General features: G+C 41.2%; 2 protein-coding genes across 4 annotated transcripts; both read left to right on the top strand.

The window, feature by feature from the left end:
• Positions 1-46: 46 nt before the first annotated feature.
• Positions 47-8,093, top strand: LOC144526165 (mitochondrial fission factor homolog A-like). Of its 2 annotated transcripts, XM_078263408.1 has the most exons (8): positions 47-213; positions 926-1,144; positions 1,710-1,888; positions 2,433-2,524; positions 2,659-2,829; positions 2,995-3,090; positions 3,173-3,248; positions 5,549-8,093. In XM_078263408.1, exons 2-8 carry the CDS (start codon positions 931-933, stop codon positions 5,678-5,680), a joined length of 960 nt encoding a protein of 319 aa, XP_078119534.1. In that variant the 5' UTR covers positions 47-213; positions 926-930; the 3' UTR covers positions 5,681-8,093. The 2 variants fall into 2 exon arrangements, with proteins under 2 accessions (XP_078119534.1, XP_078119535.1); XM_078263409.1 differs by lacking the exon at positions 2,995-3,090 and having other exon boundaries at positions 48-213.
• Positions 8,094-8,104: 11 nt separating this feature from the next.
• LOC144526164 (putative flap endonuclease 1 homolog) lies at positions 8,105-17,608 on the top strand. 2 transcript variants are annotated; one of them, XM_078263407.1, is made up of 12 exons: positions 8,105-8,195; positions 8,313-8,422; positions 9,785-9,851; positions 10,861-10,963; positions 12,964-13,018; positions 13,357-13,418; positions 13,560-13,696; positions 14,370-14,430; positions 14,559-14,690; positions 14,789-14,934; positions 16,214-16,358; positions 16,687-17,608. In XM_078263407.1, exons 2-12 carry the CDS (start codon positions 8,341-8,343, stop codon positions 16,741-16,743), a joined length of 1,047 nt encoding a protein of 348 aa, XP_078119533.1. In that variant the 5' UTR covers positions 8,105-8,195; positions 8,313-8,340; the 3' UTR covers positions 16,744-17,608. The 2 variants fall into 2 exon arrangements, with proteins under 2 accessions (XP_078119533.1, XP_078119532.1); XM_078263406.1 differs by having other exon boundaries at positions 8,150-8,422.
• Positions 17,609-17,723: the final 115 nt, after the last annotated feature.

Raw genomic sequence — 17,723 nt, 5'->3', positions numbered from 1 at the left:
TGTACCGGTACTAATACGCTGTAGCTCATACGCTCCGCCCCAGCGGACACACACGAAGGATATTTCTAGTGGCTACACACACACGCACACACACACCAGCTTGAAGCGGTGTGTCTGTCTTTCGGTTTTTTTCGTCGTCCGTTCCGGTTGATGCTGTTAACGAACAGCATTTTGACACATGACATTCTAACCCCCTGTGCTAAAACCATAACGGTAAGTAGTCATAAAGCTAAAGGCAAGTTAAACAATGTATATTACGGGTTAGCCTGCCTGTTATGTTATGCGTACAGTCAGCGGTTGTAACACACTGCTTAGCTAACGTGTTGTGATAAAAATATCATTAGCTAACGCTAAACATACTAGTATCATTAGCTAGATACATGCTAGACATGGCGTCTTGTGTGGCTTTTCATTCAGAGACATTGAAGCCATTTGCCAACACCTCATGTCAATGTTGTATAATTAAATGCAACACAACGTGAAATGTTATTTCTAATATACTATTTATTAGGTTTGGCGGATACACCCCCCTTACCCTCCACCCTGTAGTCGGGCTTATTTGGTTCCTCTACGGGACATGCCCTTTTACACGGGCTAGAGAGTATGGCCAGTACTCTTCGCCACTCTGTCAGTTAGCAATGACTAAATTCACCCTATTTGTCATTTAAAATAAGGTATAATCATACTGCTTTTAACTGTAATTTAGAAAATCAGGATGACAGGCAAGCAGACCACTTACAATCACATTATGGAGATGACAAACAGCCAGGGCTCACAGATATGAGCTTGGATGTGATTACTGAACATTCATCACTGAAGTGTAGCTTGATTGTTTTACACAGTCTAACTTGCACTCCAGTTTTACCTTTTAATTGTTGAGTATCTTAAGTGGTTTTCCATTTCCTCCCATTTGATGTGTCCACAGGCTGGATGAGTGGGCCATTCACTTCCCCCTCTGCACAGGTGGCTGAGATGAACCGCATCCATTATGAGTTGGAGTACACAGAGGACATCAGCCAGCGCATGCGAATCCCAGAGACCCTCAAGGTGGCCTCAGGGAACCAGATGGAGTCTCAGTCACTTCAGCAGCCCCTGGCCATTCACACAACTCTGATGCAGGTGCCAGAGAGGATCATCATAGCAGGTGAGGACAGACAGTAAAAGGGTGCATGGCAGAAAATACCCAACACATACACAACACTGTGCATGGGAAGCTGAAATTGAGGTGCACTGAGGTCAACACACTCTCAGTTCTTTGAAATTGCATCCCTGGTTCCTTCACTTGCTTCCCTTCCTCACGTCTTAGTCCGTCATACCGAAGCATAGGAGAGACGCAAGGAGAGAGAAAACGAGGAAATGTTTTCTTTAGAGGGATGAGACGTCCTTTCCTCTGAAGTGTCAGGTGAATCCGTCAGCAGTATGGGCGGAGTTAGCAACGTTCAGCTGCATGGTTTCCCGGGAAGGCTGCTTTGGTGTATCCTCGCTCATAGCTCCTTAGAGATCTATGCTCCATCCTCGCTCCTCGATTCTCGGGGCGGTAATAAGAGCTTTGAGACCGCCTTCACGAAAGAATGCCAGAACAACTTACGGTTCTAGTGAGGAGCTATCAAATAAGAGAACTGAGATCCAGCCAATGTTTAAAATGTTCATGATCCTTGTGAACTCCTACCACCATTTAACTGTCCCTCTCCTCCTCACTTCCTCCACAGGTGATGACGGGGACGCTCAATTTTCTCGTACCCGAGACTTTGACCTGATTCAGTCCGTCCCTCCAATGGACCTCTTGAACATGAAGGCCCCACCGCATATCCTCACTCTTACAGAGCAGCCACTGGACTCCCTTGAAACCGAACAAACTGCCACTTCACAGAGCAATCCCAGCCAGGTGGTAAGGGTCCAATCAAGGTTTTCATTCTGTGTCCTTTTTTTTTCCTTTCTTTATTTCTCAATACAATAAATGGAACTTTCTTAATCTACTGAACTTGACACTGATCCAAATAGTGGTGCAGCATTACACTATCCTTTGCATTTTAGAAAGGTAGCAGTCTGGAGTTAAACACCCAGTGTCATTAAACATAGCACACGTGTTCTTGTACATCTACAACAAAGCTTTCGCAGTGTCACTCATTAATTACACCTTTTGAGTCTGTTGATGAAAATGTTGCAAGATGCATTTTGGATGTTAATCAGATTAGGCGGAGAAAAGTGTAAGGCCGTGAAGTTAGAGCAAAAAGCTGATGATTGGAAGGTTATCTGGTGAAAAACACAACCTATGAAGTTTGATGTGGAAATACTCTGAAATCATTCAAATCACGTGTCATCAATGTAAACTAGCCTGCTTTGAAAGAGAGCAAACAATAACACGTTTAGATTGTAACGTTTCTTTTTTCATGTGAGCCTTACACAATTTCAAATCTTTGTATCATTCAAAGGCCCACTTTCATACTCGGTCTCGAAGGGAACGCAGTGCGAGCGAGAACATATCCGGCCGCCACAGCAGTCCGATTGTCAGAGGTGATATGAGGTAGGCACACATTTGTTACAACACTGCTTCACTGCTGCTGCATTCTGAACTTGTTATTCTTATTTCATATTTGGTTTGTTTAAAAAAAAATATCTTATTTCTTTACTGTTTCTCCCCACTTATCTCTCTGCCAGTGTAACCCCTTCCCCTTCTGCCCCCCCAGTCCGGTTGTGTCCCCCCCTCTGTTCCCCTGAGGATGTGAACATAAACTTGTTTACAGCTGCGGGGTTCCTGTCTTATATCCAGTCAACAACACGCCGGGCATACCAGCAGGTTATCGAGGTGCTGGATGACAACCACCGCAGGTGATTTTTCTCTTCCTTGTCGCTGTATTTCTCAGAAGTCACTCTATTCACAGCGTTTCGCAGAACAAACGGCTGATCCTGGCGGCGAATTCCTACGAAAATTCATGAAATTAGGACGATTTACAGAAATGAAATACACTATTGTCACAGCATTGTAACCTTTAGGAAAGCTCCTCGGGTGAAGAGCTGTAATGGAGGAGGATGTTATGGAGTTTCTGGAGCAGCAAAACAGGACAAAAAGTTCCTGATGAATTGCACAAGGTAGTAAAGTGATGCACATGAAAATTGTGCTGGGATGTCACTGTGGTCATTGTTCTGAATTGAGATATATTGATCTCCACAGGACACACCTGGACCTGGCTCTGGATATAAACCCTGATGAGTCGGGCTTAGTGGATGCCTCCTCACTACGGCGACAGGTAATATGATTCACACGCCTAAATGACTGTCACTGATCAGTGATTCATATGCGTCTGCATTGCTCTGGTGTGCATATTGTGCCTGTTGTGAGTATTTTCTCCTGTTTTCAGGATTACAATTTACAACTGACAGGGTACAGTGAATGCATGCTGACACAACAAGCTTATGTTTCCCATATCAGGCTGCTTACAAAGGATGCTGGCAGAGCAGCATGCAGCCAGTAAAAACTGGCATTTTCAGATACTCGGATGTAAACAAACAAAAACAAATGCATTACAAATACAAGTAGTAATCACATCATAGACTGTAAGAAAGTACTTAAGGGAACACGCCGACTTATTGGGACTTTAGCTTATTCACCGTATCCCCCAGAGTTAGATAAGTCCATACATACCCTTCTCATCTCCGTGCGTGTCGTAACTCTGTCTGACACACCAACCGCTAGCCTAGCTTAGCACAGATCCTGGAGGTAACCGGCTCCATCAAGCCTACTGCTCCCAATAAGTGACAAAATAACGCCAACATTTTCTTATTTACATGTTGTGATTTGTATAGTCACAGCATGTACAAATAACAAGGTCACATGAGACACAGCCATCTTCTAACCGTATACATACTGGGAACTATATTCTCAGAAGGCGAAGCACTGCTACTTCTGCTACTTGGGCAGAGTGATTTGCTTACGGCACCTGAGAAGCCCCGTGGTGAGGAGCAGAGAGTTCGCCTGGAGTTCACTCAGAGTTGAAGTAATAATCACGCCGCCCAAGTAGCAGTGCTTCGCCATCTGAGAATATAGTTCCCAGTATGTATACGGCGTTATTTTGTCACTTATTGGGAGCAGTAGGCTAGATGGAGCCGGTTACCTCCAGGATCTGTGCTAAGCTAGGCTAGCGGTGGGTGCGTCAGACAGAGTTACGACACGCACGGAGATGAGAAGGTTATGTATGGACTTATCTAACTCTGGGGGATACGGTGAATAAGCTAAAGTCCCAATGAGTCGGTGTGTTCCTTTTTTAAAGTAAGCCGTTTTCACATATGAACTCTGGACTATAGCCTGATTTATGGTTCTGCGTTGAATCTAAGCTGTGGGTACATACATAGGTATGCGTAGATACGATCCTTACGCCGTACCCTACGTTGTACCCTGATGCGCACCTCCCCAGAAATGGAACTTCACGTCGGTGGCGCAGACCGCAACAACTGTGTTTGATCCGCTTGGCTGTGGCGTTGCCTCCTACTCATTTCCGGGTTCTCCTTACTCCGTGAACAACATGAACTTGATGAGAGGGCTTATCTTTCTTGCTACAGCTTTCTGACCATGGTCAGAAAGCACAGGGGAGACGCTTTGTTTCTCTGTCTCCACTAATGAGCTAATCCCATCACTCTCTCACTCGCTCTACCACACTCTCCCAACACACACACACACACACGCTCGCACTCGCACACCGGCTCTGCTATTCTCAGAGATAGGCTAGAACGACACAGACACACCAGCACACAAGTATAATCCTCATAACCACGTAGGCTCTGTGTAGAGCCTGGGTATTACTATAAATCAGCTTAAAGTCCGAGGAATTAGGTGGCGACATTTTCCACAGTTTCACTTTCACGTAAGTAGCACACAACAGGAGATTGTCCGCGTCAGATGCGTTCTCACTTACTGGAAATACTCATTAATTTAGATGTGGGGTGACGCTGGGTGGAGCGTGCAGCACACAGGACATGACGGATTACACTGCGTCCCAGAGCCGTTCATAATTGGGTCACGAACAACCAAATCTCTTGCCGTTCCTTGAATTTGTCTGACGATTTCGGTATCGGCGCTTACTGTCTCGTGTCTCTCCAGTTAGACATTTTTGTTTGCCATCTTCATGTAAATCACCCTCGAATGTCTTGTTTTCTTCCGAATTTGCGTGAGCGGCATGAAACGTCATTATCACGCCTACTTGTTTGTGTGAATTTTCGCACTTTCGGCTTATCGGCATTACACAGATGTTCTAGGGAGCTGGCAGGGTACAGACCGTTTGACGTCCGATCCAACTAATTCGGACATTTGGTTTCTCACACACAGCTCCGATGGGTAAAGTCTAGTTCATTTTAGCTTTGCAGTGCATGTGTGAAAGGGGCTGTGCATTATGTTTCAACTCTTGCTGCTGTAGTTTTGCGGTTTTAAGTACATTTATTTTGATATGTCACTATTTGAAAACGTAAAATGGAAAAGAACGACTCAGGCACAGCACAAGTAGTGTTACCATACCTTTTTAAAGTGTAGAAAAAACATGTTTTTGTGGCCATTCAGATTGTGAAGTTGAACCGGCGTCTGCAGCTGCTGGAGGAAGAAAACAAAGAACGCTCCAAGCGAGAGGTGATCCTGTATTCTGCTACGGTGGCATTCTGGCTTATTAACACCTGGATCTGGTTCCGTCGCTAAGATTGGACATGAATGAGTCTCTCAAAACACTGGAAGCCGAAGCAATTCCTTGTTAAAGCTGCAACCATTTAAATACAGTATGAGTCTATGAGGCAAATGTCCTCCACCACAATCCTTAGTGTTTCTATAGTAAATTCTACGTTGTGATTTCACCGACAAATTTTAAACTTAGCGCTGTCAAGTTAAGACCTAAGGGCCTGCGTCCATATAGGGTTTTTTTCTTTGGCCGAAAAGTGTCCCCGCAAATGCCCTTTTCTGTCTTTGACGACACCCGCGCTTTTCTGAAAAGTTCAGAGATTGTCAACTAGAAGCCCTCAGAGTGGCCGCACAAAAAACGGCGTAGCGCTCTGCCAAAAGACGCTGGGTGCAGCGCTTCTTCTCTAGGTGGTCGCATGCAGCCACATATGCTCTCTTTTCATTGGGAACAATTGACAAAAGTTGGCGCCCAGAAACGAGCGCTATGTGGACACAGGCCCTCAGGTCTTGGAGGTAAAACTAAAGTTAGCATATCTAACCTTCAAAGATTCATCTATGTATTTAAAACCTGCATAAACTGGCAAAATGACGAAGCACAATGACACTACAGCTGGATGTTTGCGAAAATGTTAGTACCCGCTTCGTTGTGATGAGCTGAGGTTTGCTATGCGGCATCAACAACAAACACTAGTTACCTTATTTGGCTAAAACTAGCTATAACATAGGTTGCTCTGAAAAATATAATTTCAACTCTCAATCAGTGTTGACTTTTTGAGAGCTTTCTCCACCTCTCAAATACTGCACTGATGCTCACTTATGTTACAGACAATGTAGAATATGTGGACCAGTTTAAAGTAGCAAAGGAGTGCCTGGTATAAATCGGCAACAATCGCAAAGCCTCTCTGATATATTATGGTCATTTTGTGCAATTATTACGGATGGTACCGTTTTAAAACTTGATAAATCCTTTGCAAAGCAACAACAGATGTTACAGTGATGCTTACCATCATTCATCTTTGTGAAAGTTAACATTTGAAAATGAGACTTTTTTTATTAGGCTTCAGGAGAAGAATGATTAGAGGGGAAACAATGATTTAGTGCCCATATTATGAAAAAAACACTTTTTCTGGGATTTGGGGTGTTCTTTTGTGTCTCTGGTGCTTCCACACGCATGCAAACTTTGAAAAAAAATCCATCCATGCTGTTTTGAGTGAGATACGGTTTCTGAATGTGTCCTGCCTTCAGTCTCCGGGTGAGCTGGCTAACCGCAACGTTAGCTCGTAGCGTTAGCGTTGCTAATGCTAACGCTAATGCTAACGCTAATGCTACCTCGTTCTCAGTAGTAAAGCACTGCTACAACACACACAAGTTCACCATAATCTACAAAAGAACTACTTCCATGTGCGCCCTCATTTAGAAGTCTCCCAGCTAATCCTGCCTTGTAACTGACCGAAGTTGGAGAAACAGCCTTTCTTTTACTGTCTATGGAGCTAGCTAGCTGACGTGATCTACATCTGAGCTACTGCGCATGTGCGAGTGCAATCAAAGTTAGTACAGAAGAAGAAAAGAGGTCTCACTCTGTAGCTAAAACAGAGACCAGGTGAAAAGAGGATCTGCAGCAGTGAGAGAGAGCTGTGCAGTACAACAAAAATATGGTGTTTTTTGAAAATTAAACCATGTAAACCTATTCTGGTACAACCTTAAAATACAATTATGAACCTGAAAATGAGCATAATATGGGCGCTTTAAGCAACAAATGTTTTGGGAACCAAGCCAAGTTTGACATTGAGGTTCATCCGTTTTGTAAAAAACTACCATTCTTAAAGTGTCAAAGTAAGATGACTAAATCTAGAGATGCCATAACATTTATCCTCCATGTCCTTTGAGTTCTGCATCACCCAAAACCTTTGTATACAGTACTTGAATAGCCTTTTGTTGTAAATGTTGTATTTTGTCCTTTTAATGTAAAGTGTCAACAACAATACTAAGGGTAGGGTACTAAGGGTATTATCTGTGCTGTATCTACAGTTTGAGCTTGGTTTCCAGATAATTTGACCATTCATGTTTTCCACTAAGTTACCTACAACATTTGCATGCTCTATGGTTTTATTCATCACACAGTGTGATATGAATATTACAGCTACCGTCTGTATGATCATGTGTAATAGATGGCTCTGTATATAAAATATTGCTGTCATTATTTTTCCATAATGAAATGAGTATGTATTACATGGAGGTTTATTTATCACATGTATGCAATGCAGAGGCACCAACAAAATGTTGCAGTTAACCATTGTTCTTTCTTTCTGTTAAGCACTGTTACTATTACTTGGCAAAAGCTGGAGTTTTAAGTTTAGTATTTTACTTTCTTTGTAATATATGAAAACACGATTCATTGTGAATATCTTTGCTGTAATAAATGATGGATGTTAATTTCCTCCAGAGCCCTGTTTCTGTACAATGCTGACCCCTGCTGCTCCATCCGCTGTAACACCAGGAAGACGTTCCAGGGATTTTAACTTGACATCGTTGTAGAGAGGTACAGTTTAAGTTAAAACAAAAGTCCACCTGTACTCCCAAATATCTTCCACAAACGGCAATTCATTTTGATTACCCAATCTTTTTTTGGTCGTCTTCTACGGGAGGTATTCCTAAGAAGAGAAGCAGGGGTGCTACTACTAGCAATGGGCATCACCAAACTGGCGGATTTGATCCGCCTAGATGCTCCCGGTGCTATTTCTCATAAGGATATCGGTGACTACACGGGTAATATCCCCCATCTTGCATTCATCTTTTGTTTTACTTGCACGGTTGATCTTTCTCATATCAAACGACGATGGCTAATGGCTAATGTCAGCATACTGACGTTACCTGGTACTTGTTAGCTTAGCTTTGTTAACGTTATGTCACTCACACTAACGTTACGCAACAAAACTTCAAGTAACAGTAACGCAACTTCACTGAAACCGTCCAGTTGCAGTGTTAAAATGCTGCTTGAATGCATTTAAAGCACGCTGATAAAAGCCATTCTGCATAAGGAGTAATTTTACTACTACTTTTCCTGACAATTCGCAACGTTAGCTACCATAAATGTATCATAAAACCGGGTATGTACTTAAACTTCTGACCAGATTATCATGGATATGATTTCGATTCAAATGTAGCAGATATGTCAGCTAAACATTCATTCTGTATGAACTCTACACAGTAAAACAAACTTGCGTTACATGCAAAACATTAGGACTGTAATGCTGTTTACACCAAATTCCTACACTACTTGTTGTTTCACTTATAAAATAGTAACATCAGACAATTGTTGCCTTTAGGTGGTAGGAGTGAAAATGAGTCACCCTCGACATTATTTGTGTGGTGGTTTCAGAACGATAGACAGTTGAAGAACAATTGGAGACAAAACAAGATGTAAGCTCTACATGAGGACCCCCCTTGGTAGCTATCATGTTTTCCCAAATTAAGTACAGTACACAATATTAGGCATTTTATTATCAAATGGCTTTAAAAATGGTGCATATAGCCGCTGTAAATGGGGAGGGGGGGAATCCATGCCCTGGACCCCCCCCCTAGGTTTGGGCTGAGTCCATAGTAATGTTTACAAGGTCTGGCTCTTGTTAATAACCTGTAAAAAGTATTTAATGACAGTGACAGTGTATGTTAACTAACAAAAGTTCATAAAGCCCAAGGCATGACCAGTCAAGCTCTGATGAAACAGTCACTGAGGCTCATATAATTATTTAATGTAGCTCTATACATTCAAATCTGCATTGCTGCCAAAATACTAATACTGCTGTCAGAAACATATTGGAAAGCTATTGTACAAGGTCTTTTAAATGCTTTGTTATTTACAGTGACTATGATAAACTGCTGCCATGGAAATAAAGCACAGCAACATTGTTTGTATAGTTATATAATGGACTGATATTTACATATGGATATTTCTCTCTGAAATATAGTGGAATAAATGTGTTACAAAGAAGTAAGTACTTGAATAAATATATCAGTAATATATTTGAGCCTTTGGGAAAAGTGGATGTGATTGAAACGCCAATTATGACTGCATGGAAGTTGTATTACATGGTGCTGATGATGCTGGTGCTGTGTTACACCCCACAGGAAAAGTAATCGCGCTGGATACCTCCATTGTTATGAACCAGTTCCGTGCAGCGACGCCTTCCCTGAGGTGAGCTCCTTAATGACCGATTTGACCCGTTCTGTTCTGCTGAACTGTAGCAAAAGTGGATTTTTTTTTTTTCACATGCTTTTCTCTTTCTCCGACTAGCGAATTATCTATATATATATATATAGATAGATAGATAGATAGATAGATAGATAGATAGATAGATAGATTCCCCATTTCCATCCCAGTTCATTGCTTGTCGAGAAAATCAGAAACACCTGTAAGGTGCAAGGCAGTCCAATAAATTAGCCATGCAATAACATAATTAAAGTGGAACGATGCAGTTTTTTTTTTTTAGCTTAATTTACCTTCATTGAACGGCTTCGGAGTCATTGGAATGGTTATATGACTTTTTTCAGGTTAAATGGTAGTCGTCTCGCTTCCCCCTAGCGCCTGTGAGCGGAAAAACCACCCTTGCAACTTTTGGCCGGCGAGCCGCAAAAAAAGAAGCAGAACGCTAGGAAAGAATTGTCGGAGGAACAGAGAAAGAGGAAACGGCAGACTGACCGAGCGAGATTTTACACAGTGTTGCCAAATATCTATTCCGAAGCTGTAGGGGGAGCTCTATAGAGAAACCTGCGAGCAAAAAGCGTGAAATGGCCAAAACTGCATAGCGCCCCTTTAAAATACCCTGTTTTCGAGTATTTTGGCTTAAAATACACACACAACTGCTTTAGCTATTTGGTACGTTGACTTAATTAGTACTTTTTGAGGCTGCACTCTGTGGTGACTGACTGCATTATATTGGACAATGTTTCTAATATATTTATCATGTCATTTAAATATGAGCAAAACTATTAGAAACAGCCTATGAAATAATGCAATCCAACACAACACCACCACAAACCACAGCCATAAAGTGGAATCAAGACCTCTCTGACACAGTCTCGGCAACGCTTAAAAAATATATACGTATAAATACGTTTTTAACAATGTACAGTTTTTTTTTTTTTGTCTTCTATTTTTTTAGCCAGTGTATTTGTGTGAAATATCCTTAATTTCTTCCCCGTAGCCCCCTGACAGGTCTCTTCTTCCGCACTCTCACCTTCCTGGAACATGACATAAAGCCAGTCTTTGTGTTTGACGGGAAGCCTCCCGGGGAAAAGACAGCTGCCGTAAGTGACACCTTTGAGTCTGTATCTTTTGACACAACTTGATACTAAAACCTATCCTCTTTGTGTGTTCAAGACAGTCACAGGTCAGAGAGAGACTAATCTGAATGCTTCCCTCATGTGCTCGTAATGGCAGTAGAACTGCTCTTCATACATATATATATATATATATATATACACACACACAGAGTCAGGTCCATAAATATTGGGACATCGACACAATTCTAATCTTTTTGGCTCTATACACCACCACAATGGAGTTGAAATGAAACGAACAAGATGTGCTTTAACTGCAGACTTTCAGCTTTAATTTGAGGGTATTTACATCCAAATCAGGTGAACGGTGTAGGAATTACAACAGTTTGTATATGTGCCTCCCACTTTTTAAGGGACCAAAAGTAATGGGACAGATTAACAATCATAAATCAAACTTTCACTTTTTAATACTTGGTTGCAAATCCTTTGCAATCAATTCCAGCCTGAAGTCTGGAACGCATAGACATCACCAGACGCTGGGTTTCATCCCTGGTGATGCTCTGCCAGGCCTCTACTGCAACTGTCTTCAGTTCCTGCTTGTTCTTGGGGCATTTTCCCTTCAGTTTTGTCTTCAGCAAGTGAAATGCATGCTCAATCGGATTCAGGTCAGGTGATTGACTTGGCCATTGCATAACATTCCACTTCTTTCCCTTAAAAAACTCTTTTGGTTGCTTTCGCAGTATGCTTCGGGTCATTGTGCATCTGCACTGTGAAGCGCCGTCCAATGAGTTCTGAAGCATTTGGCTGAATATGAGCAGATAATATTGCCCGAAACACTTCAGAATTCATCCTGCTGCTTTTGTCAGCAGTCACATCATTAATAAATACAAGAGAAGCAGTTCCATTGGCAGCCATACATGCCCACGCCTATGACACTACCACCACCATACTTCACTGATGAGGTGGTATGCTTTGGATCATGAGCAGTTCCTTTCCTTCTCCATACTCTTCTCTTCCCATCACTCTGGTACAAGTTGATCTTTGTCTCATCTGTCCATAGGATGTTGTTCCAGAAATGTGAAGGCTTTTTTAGATGTTGTTTGGCAAACTCTAATCTGGCCTTCCTGTTTTTGAGGCTCACCAATGGTTTACATCTTGTAGTGAACCCTCTGTATTCACTCTGGTGAAGTCTTCTTGATTGTTGACTTTGACACACATACACCTACCTCCTGGAGAGTGTTCTTGATCTGGCCAACTGTTGTGAAGGGTGTTTTCTTCACCAGGGAAAGTATTCTTCGGTCATCCACCACAGTTGTTTCCCGTGGTCTTCCGGGTCTTTTGGTGTTGCTGAGCTCACCGGTGCGTTCTTTCTTTTTAAGAATGTTCCAAACAGTTGATTTGGCCACACCTAATGTTTTTGCTATCTCTCTGATGGGTTTGTTTAGATTTTTCAGCCTAATGAAGGCTTGCTTCACTGATAGTGACAGCTCTTTGGATCTCATATTGAGAGTTGACAGCAACAGATTCCAAATACAAATAGCACACTTGAAATGAACTCTGGACCTTTTATCTGCTCCTTGTAAATGGGATAATGAGGGAATAACACACACCTGGCCATGGAACAGCTGAGCAGCCAATTGTCCCATTACTTTTGGTCCCTTAAAAAGTGGGAGGCACATATACAAACTGTTGTAATTCCTACACCGTTCACCTGATTTGGATGTAAATACCCTCAAATTAAAGCTGAAAGTCTGCAGTTAAAGCACATCTTGTTCGTTTCATTTCAACTCCATTGTGGTGGTGTATAGAGCCAAAAAGATTAGAATTGTGTCGATGTCCCAATATTTATGGACCTGACTGTATATATACTGAAAGGAAGCCACTCTTTTGCAGTAAAATATCTAAAACAAGGAAGTGAAAGTGAATTAAATAGGCCAGTGTGATATGATAGAGACCGCTACCACCTGCAGTGTGATACAGATGACCAGTCCCACCCATGCTGATCAAAGCTCCTGTTTTTCCTGCAGCTTGAGAAGAGAGCTGAGACAGCTGGTATGAGGTCCCCCAATCTCACAGGCACAGGTACATCTACACAGATTCATAACCACAAGCACAAGTTTTGAAATTTTCACTTATTAGCCTGGAATCGCCAGGATAATTGCCGCCGGATGTTTGTGTGTATGTTTTGTGTGTTGCCGTTCTCAAACTCCGTTCTCTTCGGGAAACAAAAACAAACTTCGAGCTAGCAAGCTACACGCTGGTGGCACGTTTAGAAGAAAATTTGGATTGTGCAACAAGGCAGGCAATGAGTGATTGTAAAGATTTACAAAAAATATGTTTAAGGAGAAGTATACAATGGGAATATTATTTGAATTTTAAGTCTTCTCAAGGTAACCATGACTCTTCTGTGCTCCATGCAGCATCATCCCAGACCAAAGATTGTCTCCAGCTCCTGAAGCTTCTGGGTGTACCTGTCATCCAGGTGTGACCTGCTAAACAGATTTTTTTGTTTTTGTTTGTTTTGTTCATATTTTCTCGCTGTCTCTTTACATCCTTCATTGACTTCATGCATTTTTTTCATTTGTATCTCCCTGTATCTCTGTCTCTCTGTCTTGTGCTCCAGGCTCCAGGGGATGCTGAGGCGATGTGCGCCTGGCTGGTGAGAGAGGGGACTGTCGACGCTGTGGCATCAGAGGACATGGACACACTACCGTTTGGAGCCAGTATTCTCATTCGCCAGCTGAACGCCAAGAAGGACAGGCAAGAATTATGCAATTCATGTGTTGCTTTAAGGACTGTACTAGAGTTTTCTTATGTTTTAATCCGTTTTTTAGTGTAATTCACATTTATGCTGGCAATTTTCCAAAGTATCTCATGGATATTTACATTGTTACATGCATTTACTGTCATGCTTTGTATGCTCAGAGGTATTTTTGTTAAAGTTACTCTCATTTTCTTTTCAAGTTTTCTGGGGCTGGTGCATTTAAATACTCTTCAGACCCTCTGTTGCTAAGGCTTTACAGAAAAGCAATGGATTCATTATAGCTTTTCACATAAGGTGGTCTTAAGTAGCTCATCTTGTAGTGATATCGATGCATTGGCCTCACCTGAGGCTGGGAATCCTGTAGTCAGACATCCTCATGTCATCATGTTTTCTTCTGTTATGGATAGTAACATCTTTTTTCATGTTGCATTGGGGCTTCAAATGTATGTATGTGTTTGTTTGGTGCTGATAATTTCTGTCTAATAAGCCACTGGCTGGCACAGATCTGACATCTGAGGACTTGTAGCCTCAGCTAATGTCCATGTATGGATGCATCAACGAGGGGTTTCCTCATGTCACTTTATATCCAATGTATCACTTTACCTGAAGAGACTGAGATTTCTAAACTGATCTAATGCTGATCTATGCTCTTCTTCTTCTTCTTCACAGTGATATAATTGAATATTCTTTACCCAAGCTGTTAGAGAAACTCCAAATTAGTCACGAGGAGGTGAGACTAAAACTTTATCTTGTCATGTCTTTGAAAGTACAGAATATCATAATTTGTAATACCACTTCACGGAAATAATACAGATAAGTCCTCAAACTTTCCTTTTTTGTGCATTTTTCTTCCACCAGTTTGTTGACCTTTGTATTTTGTTGGGCTGTGACTACTGTGACAAGATAGCCGGTTTGGGTCCTAGGAGAGCTCTGACACTGATCCAGAAGCACCGTACCATTGAGAATGTGGTTTTGCATATCAACAGACAGGTACTAAATGGACAACCGGGGGTCTTTGTTTTTCCTTCTGTATGTTGCTTTACAAAAAAAGTGTAAGATCTGATGAGACACTATTTGCTGGCCTTCAGACCCATCCTGTGCCACATTTCTGGAAGTTTAAAGAAGCACGGAAGATATTCTTGGGTGCACCACAAACAGTGGCTCCTGAACTCACCTGGACTGAGCCAGATGAAGAAGCCTTGGTACAGCTCCTCTGTCACGTCAAACGCGTGAGGTACGTACTTTTAGCTTAAGCCTAGCTTTCATTTCACACGCTTCTGTTTCTCTTTCAAAGACTGTATATGTGTCCAGTGGTGGAAGAAATATTCAGATCCTTTACTTAAGTAAAAGTACTGCATTGAAAATATTACTTAAGTAAAAGTGTGTAAGTATCATCATGAAACTGTACTTAAGGTGCTCATATTCTGCTTTTTGGCTTTTCCCCTTTATTTTATTGTGTTATATATCTTTTTTGTACATGTTATAGGTTTACAAAGTGAAAAAGCCCAAAGTCCACCCCAAAGGGACCTACCATCTCCAACAGAAAACACTGTTCACAAACTGCTCCAAACAGCTCTATTGTAGTCCAGCCTTTACTTCCGTGATGAACGTGCGTCACTTTGTAACACACGTTATAATGCTCGCCTAGCTGCTAGCGTGACACTTTAAAGTATTAAAAGCAAAAGTTCTCAATGCAACAAAATCCTCACATTTTAAATCTTTAGTGCGTAAGTTTTTGATATTAAATGACCGTCTGTTGCTACAAAGATAATTAAGACTATCAGCTCCACACAACTCTCTCTGTATTTCTTGGTATAGCTATGTTCAGAAGATTGTGTCGTCCGGCGACTTTCCCGCGCAGAAACTCGAGTGAAGATAATTACTTCTTCTGAAGAGTCCATCATGTTTTTTTAATCCTCCGTGTCCTCCTTGGCTACTAGCAACTGCATAGAGGAGGTGGGGGGGGGCTGTGCACAATCACGGAAGGCTTGTACCATGTGGATGAGCTCACAGTTTTGTTGTCAGTAATAATAATAAATAATAACTAATAATATAACATTACATAATAATAACATTACTTAGAATTCCTCATGGGGGCGACAGAAACTACGCACTATAGCTTTAAAAACGATCAAAACAGTTCTGTCAATCAACTAAGTGTTTAATGGTCTAATCATTTCAGCTGGACTTGTAGGCCGTTATATTGTTGGGTAGTTTAATATATAATAAGACATTGTATTTTATGTGTTTTGTGTGCAAAAATCTTAATTTGTAAAGTAACTAGTAACTTTTAGCTGTCTATTCTTGTATTTTATTTACGAGTTATTTCGATTAATGTAGTGGAGTAAAAAGTACAATATTTCTCGCTGAAATGTAGCGGAATAGAAGTAGAAAGTGGCATGAAAAGAAAAGACTCAAGTAAAGTAGAGTACCTCAAATTTGTACTTTAGTATAGTACTTGAGTAAATGTGCTTAGTAACATTCCACCACTGCACGTGTCGATATGTTTTTAGACAGGACAGGGTCCGTCAACGAATGGAGAAGTTCCGTCAGACGCGGGAAACTAAGCGGGAGGAGAGGGTAAAGGAGAAGGCAGAAGGACGTAGCAAGCAGACTCGCATGGAGGACTTCTTTAGAGTTACCAGAAAGAGGGAGCAGGTGAGCAACAATCTTCTACAAAAATAGACCTTTTTTTTTATTTTGGGCCTTTTTAAAGACTATTAAATGAATTCAGATTTTGATTAATTGGAGGAAAGTATAATTATTTAGTTAACAAAAAAAAACTATTTAAAACTACCTTTTGAAATATCTGGATCAATCATGATTTCAACTTCAGTTCAGCTTTCTATTTTGAGTTATGACCTGAAAAAAAAATCATAATAATAATAATTTTAGTACTTCCAAATGTGTGTGTGTGTGTGTGTGTGTGTGTGTGTGTGTGTGTGTGTTGTTGATTAGTCTGAACAGTTCTCTTTTCTTCCTCCAGACTGTGGAAGCTGCAGACTCTTTAAGCAGCAAAAGAAAGAGACCAAAGTCAAAATAAGGCCGCCACCATCTCCTGCTTGCTGCCTCCACTATCAAAGTTGGAAGTTGTTTTCAACGCCTTTCCCAAATATCTCAAACAATCATGAAAAAAAAAAAAAAGAAATCAGACAAATCTATGATTCTGATCTTGAATTTCTGCCATGAGATGACTTTGAGGAGAAACTCTAGCATCTTCAACATCCATGTCAGTGACTAAATAATATTCCATGTGTTTTGATTCTATCTTCTGTAACAATATACATTGACAAATGTTAACAGTTTCAGAAAGCAGCAGCTTTACATGTTGAATCATGGTTTTGCATAGGGAGAAGACTGCGCCTTTCTGGGTGCCTTCTAGTCACCGCCAAATTTAAAAGAAGCCAAAACAGGCGTCTTGCAAGACATTGACTTCAAGTCTTTGTTTCTGCATGGGAGAACTACCCCCACTGACAATACAATAATCTGATCTTGCCTTAACAGCAGTGTTTGCAACAATGCAGTTCACCGAGCAGTTCTTTAGTGTATCCAGCTACCAGGAAAAGCAGAGCAGGCGATGGACGGCTATGAAAGAGAACAGTGGATCACTGTCAGGGAGGCCTTCCCTCCAGCCAGAACTGGAGACAGGGGATGTCTCATCACTAGATATTCAATGAGCACCTGTTGTGTAAAGGGTGCCAAGGCAGAGACCAAGGACTTGAATTTTAAAACATGCACCACAAAGTAGTATCATGTCAAAAATAGATGGTGAGATGTTTAAATTTAGACAAATGAAGACATTTTTTTTTTTAATTATTATTATTTTGAAATACTTGTAAATACAGTATACACTGTATGCTTTATATTTATTGGCATTTTTTTTTTAATTAAAAAAATGTTGATGTGTATTTGTTTGTGTGATGTTCTTATGGGAAGTGTGATTGGTTAGTGTAGTGTTTTCATTGCACCATTTTTGTCTGAAATATTTCTGAGTGTGTTATTATTCAGTGTACGAGGCATTAT

This window comes from Sander vitreus, chromosome 12, assembly GCF_031162955.1.
Source record: "Sander vitreus isolate 19-12246 chromosome 12, sanVit1, whole genome shotgun sequence".
Taxonomy (NCBI): Eukaryota; Metazoa; Chordata; class Actinopteri; order Perciformes; family Percidae; genus Sander; species Sander vitreus.
This window is presented reverse-complemented; position numbering and strand designations above follow the sequence as displayed.

Coding starts and splice junctions, on each gene's coding strand:
- LOC144526165 (XM_078263408.1), top strand. CDS start 931: ATGAGTGGGCCATTCACTTCCCCCTCTGCACAGGTGGCTGAGATGAAC. Junction 2,830..2,994: donor CTGGATGACAACCACCGCAG/GTGATTTTTCTC, acceptor TGTAACCTTTAG/GAAAGCTCCTCGGGTGAAGA. Junction 3,091..3,172: donor TTCCTGATGAATTGCACAAG/GTAGTAAAGTGA, acceptor TGATCTCCACAG/GACACACCTGGACCTGGCTC.
- LOC144526164 (XM_078263407.1), top strand. CDS start 8,341: ATGGGCATCACCAAACTGGCGGATTTGATCCGCCTAGATGCTCCCGGT. Junction 13,697..14,369: donor CTGAACGCCAAGAAGGACAG/GCAAGAATTATG, acceptor TCTTCTTCACAG/TGATATAATTGAATATTCTT. Junction 14,935..16,213: donor TGTCACGTCAAACGCGTGAG/GTACGTACTTTT, acceptor ATATGTTTTTAG/ACAGGACAGGGTCCGTCAAC.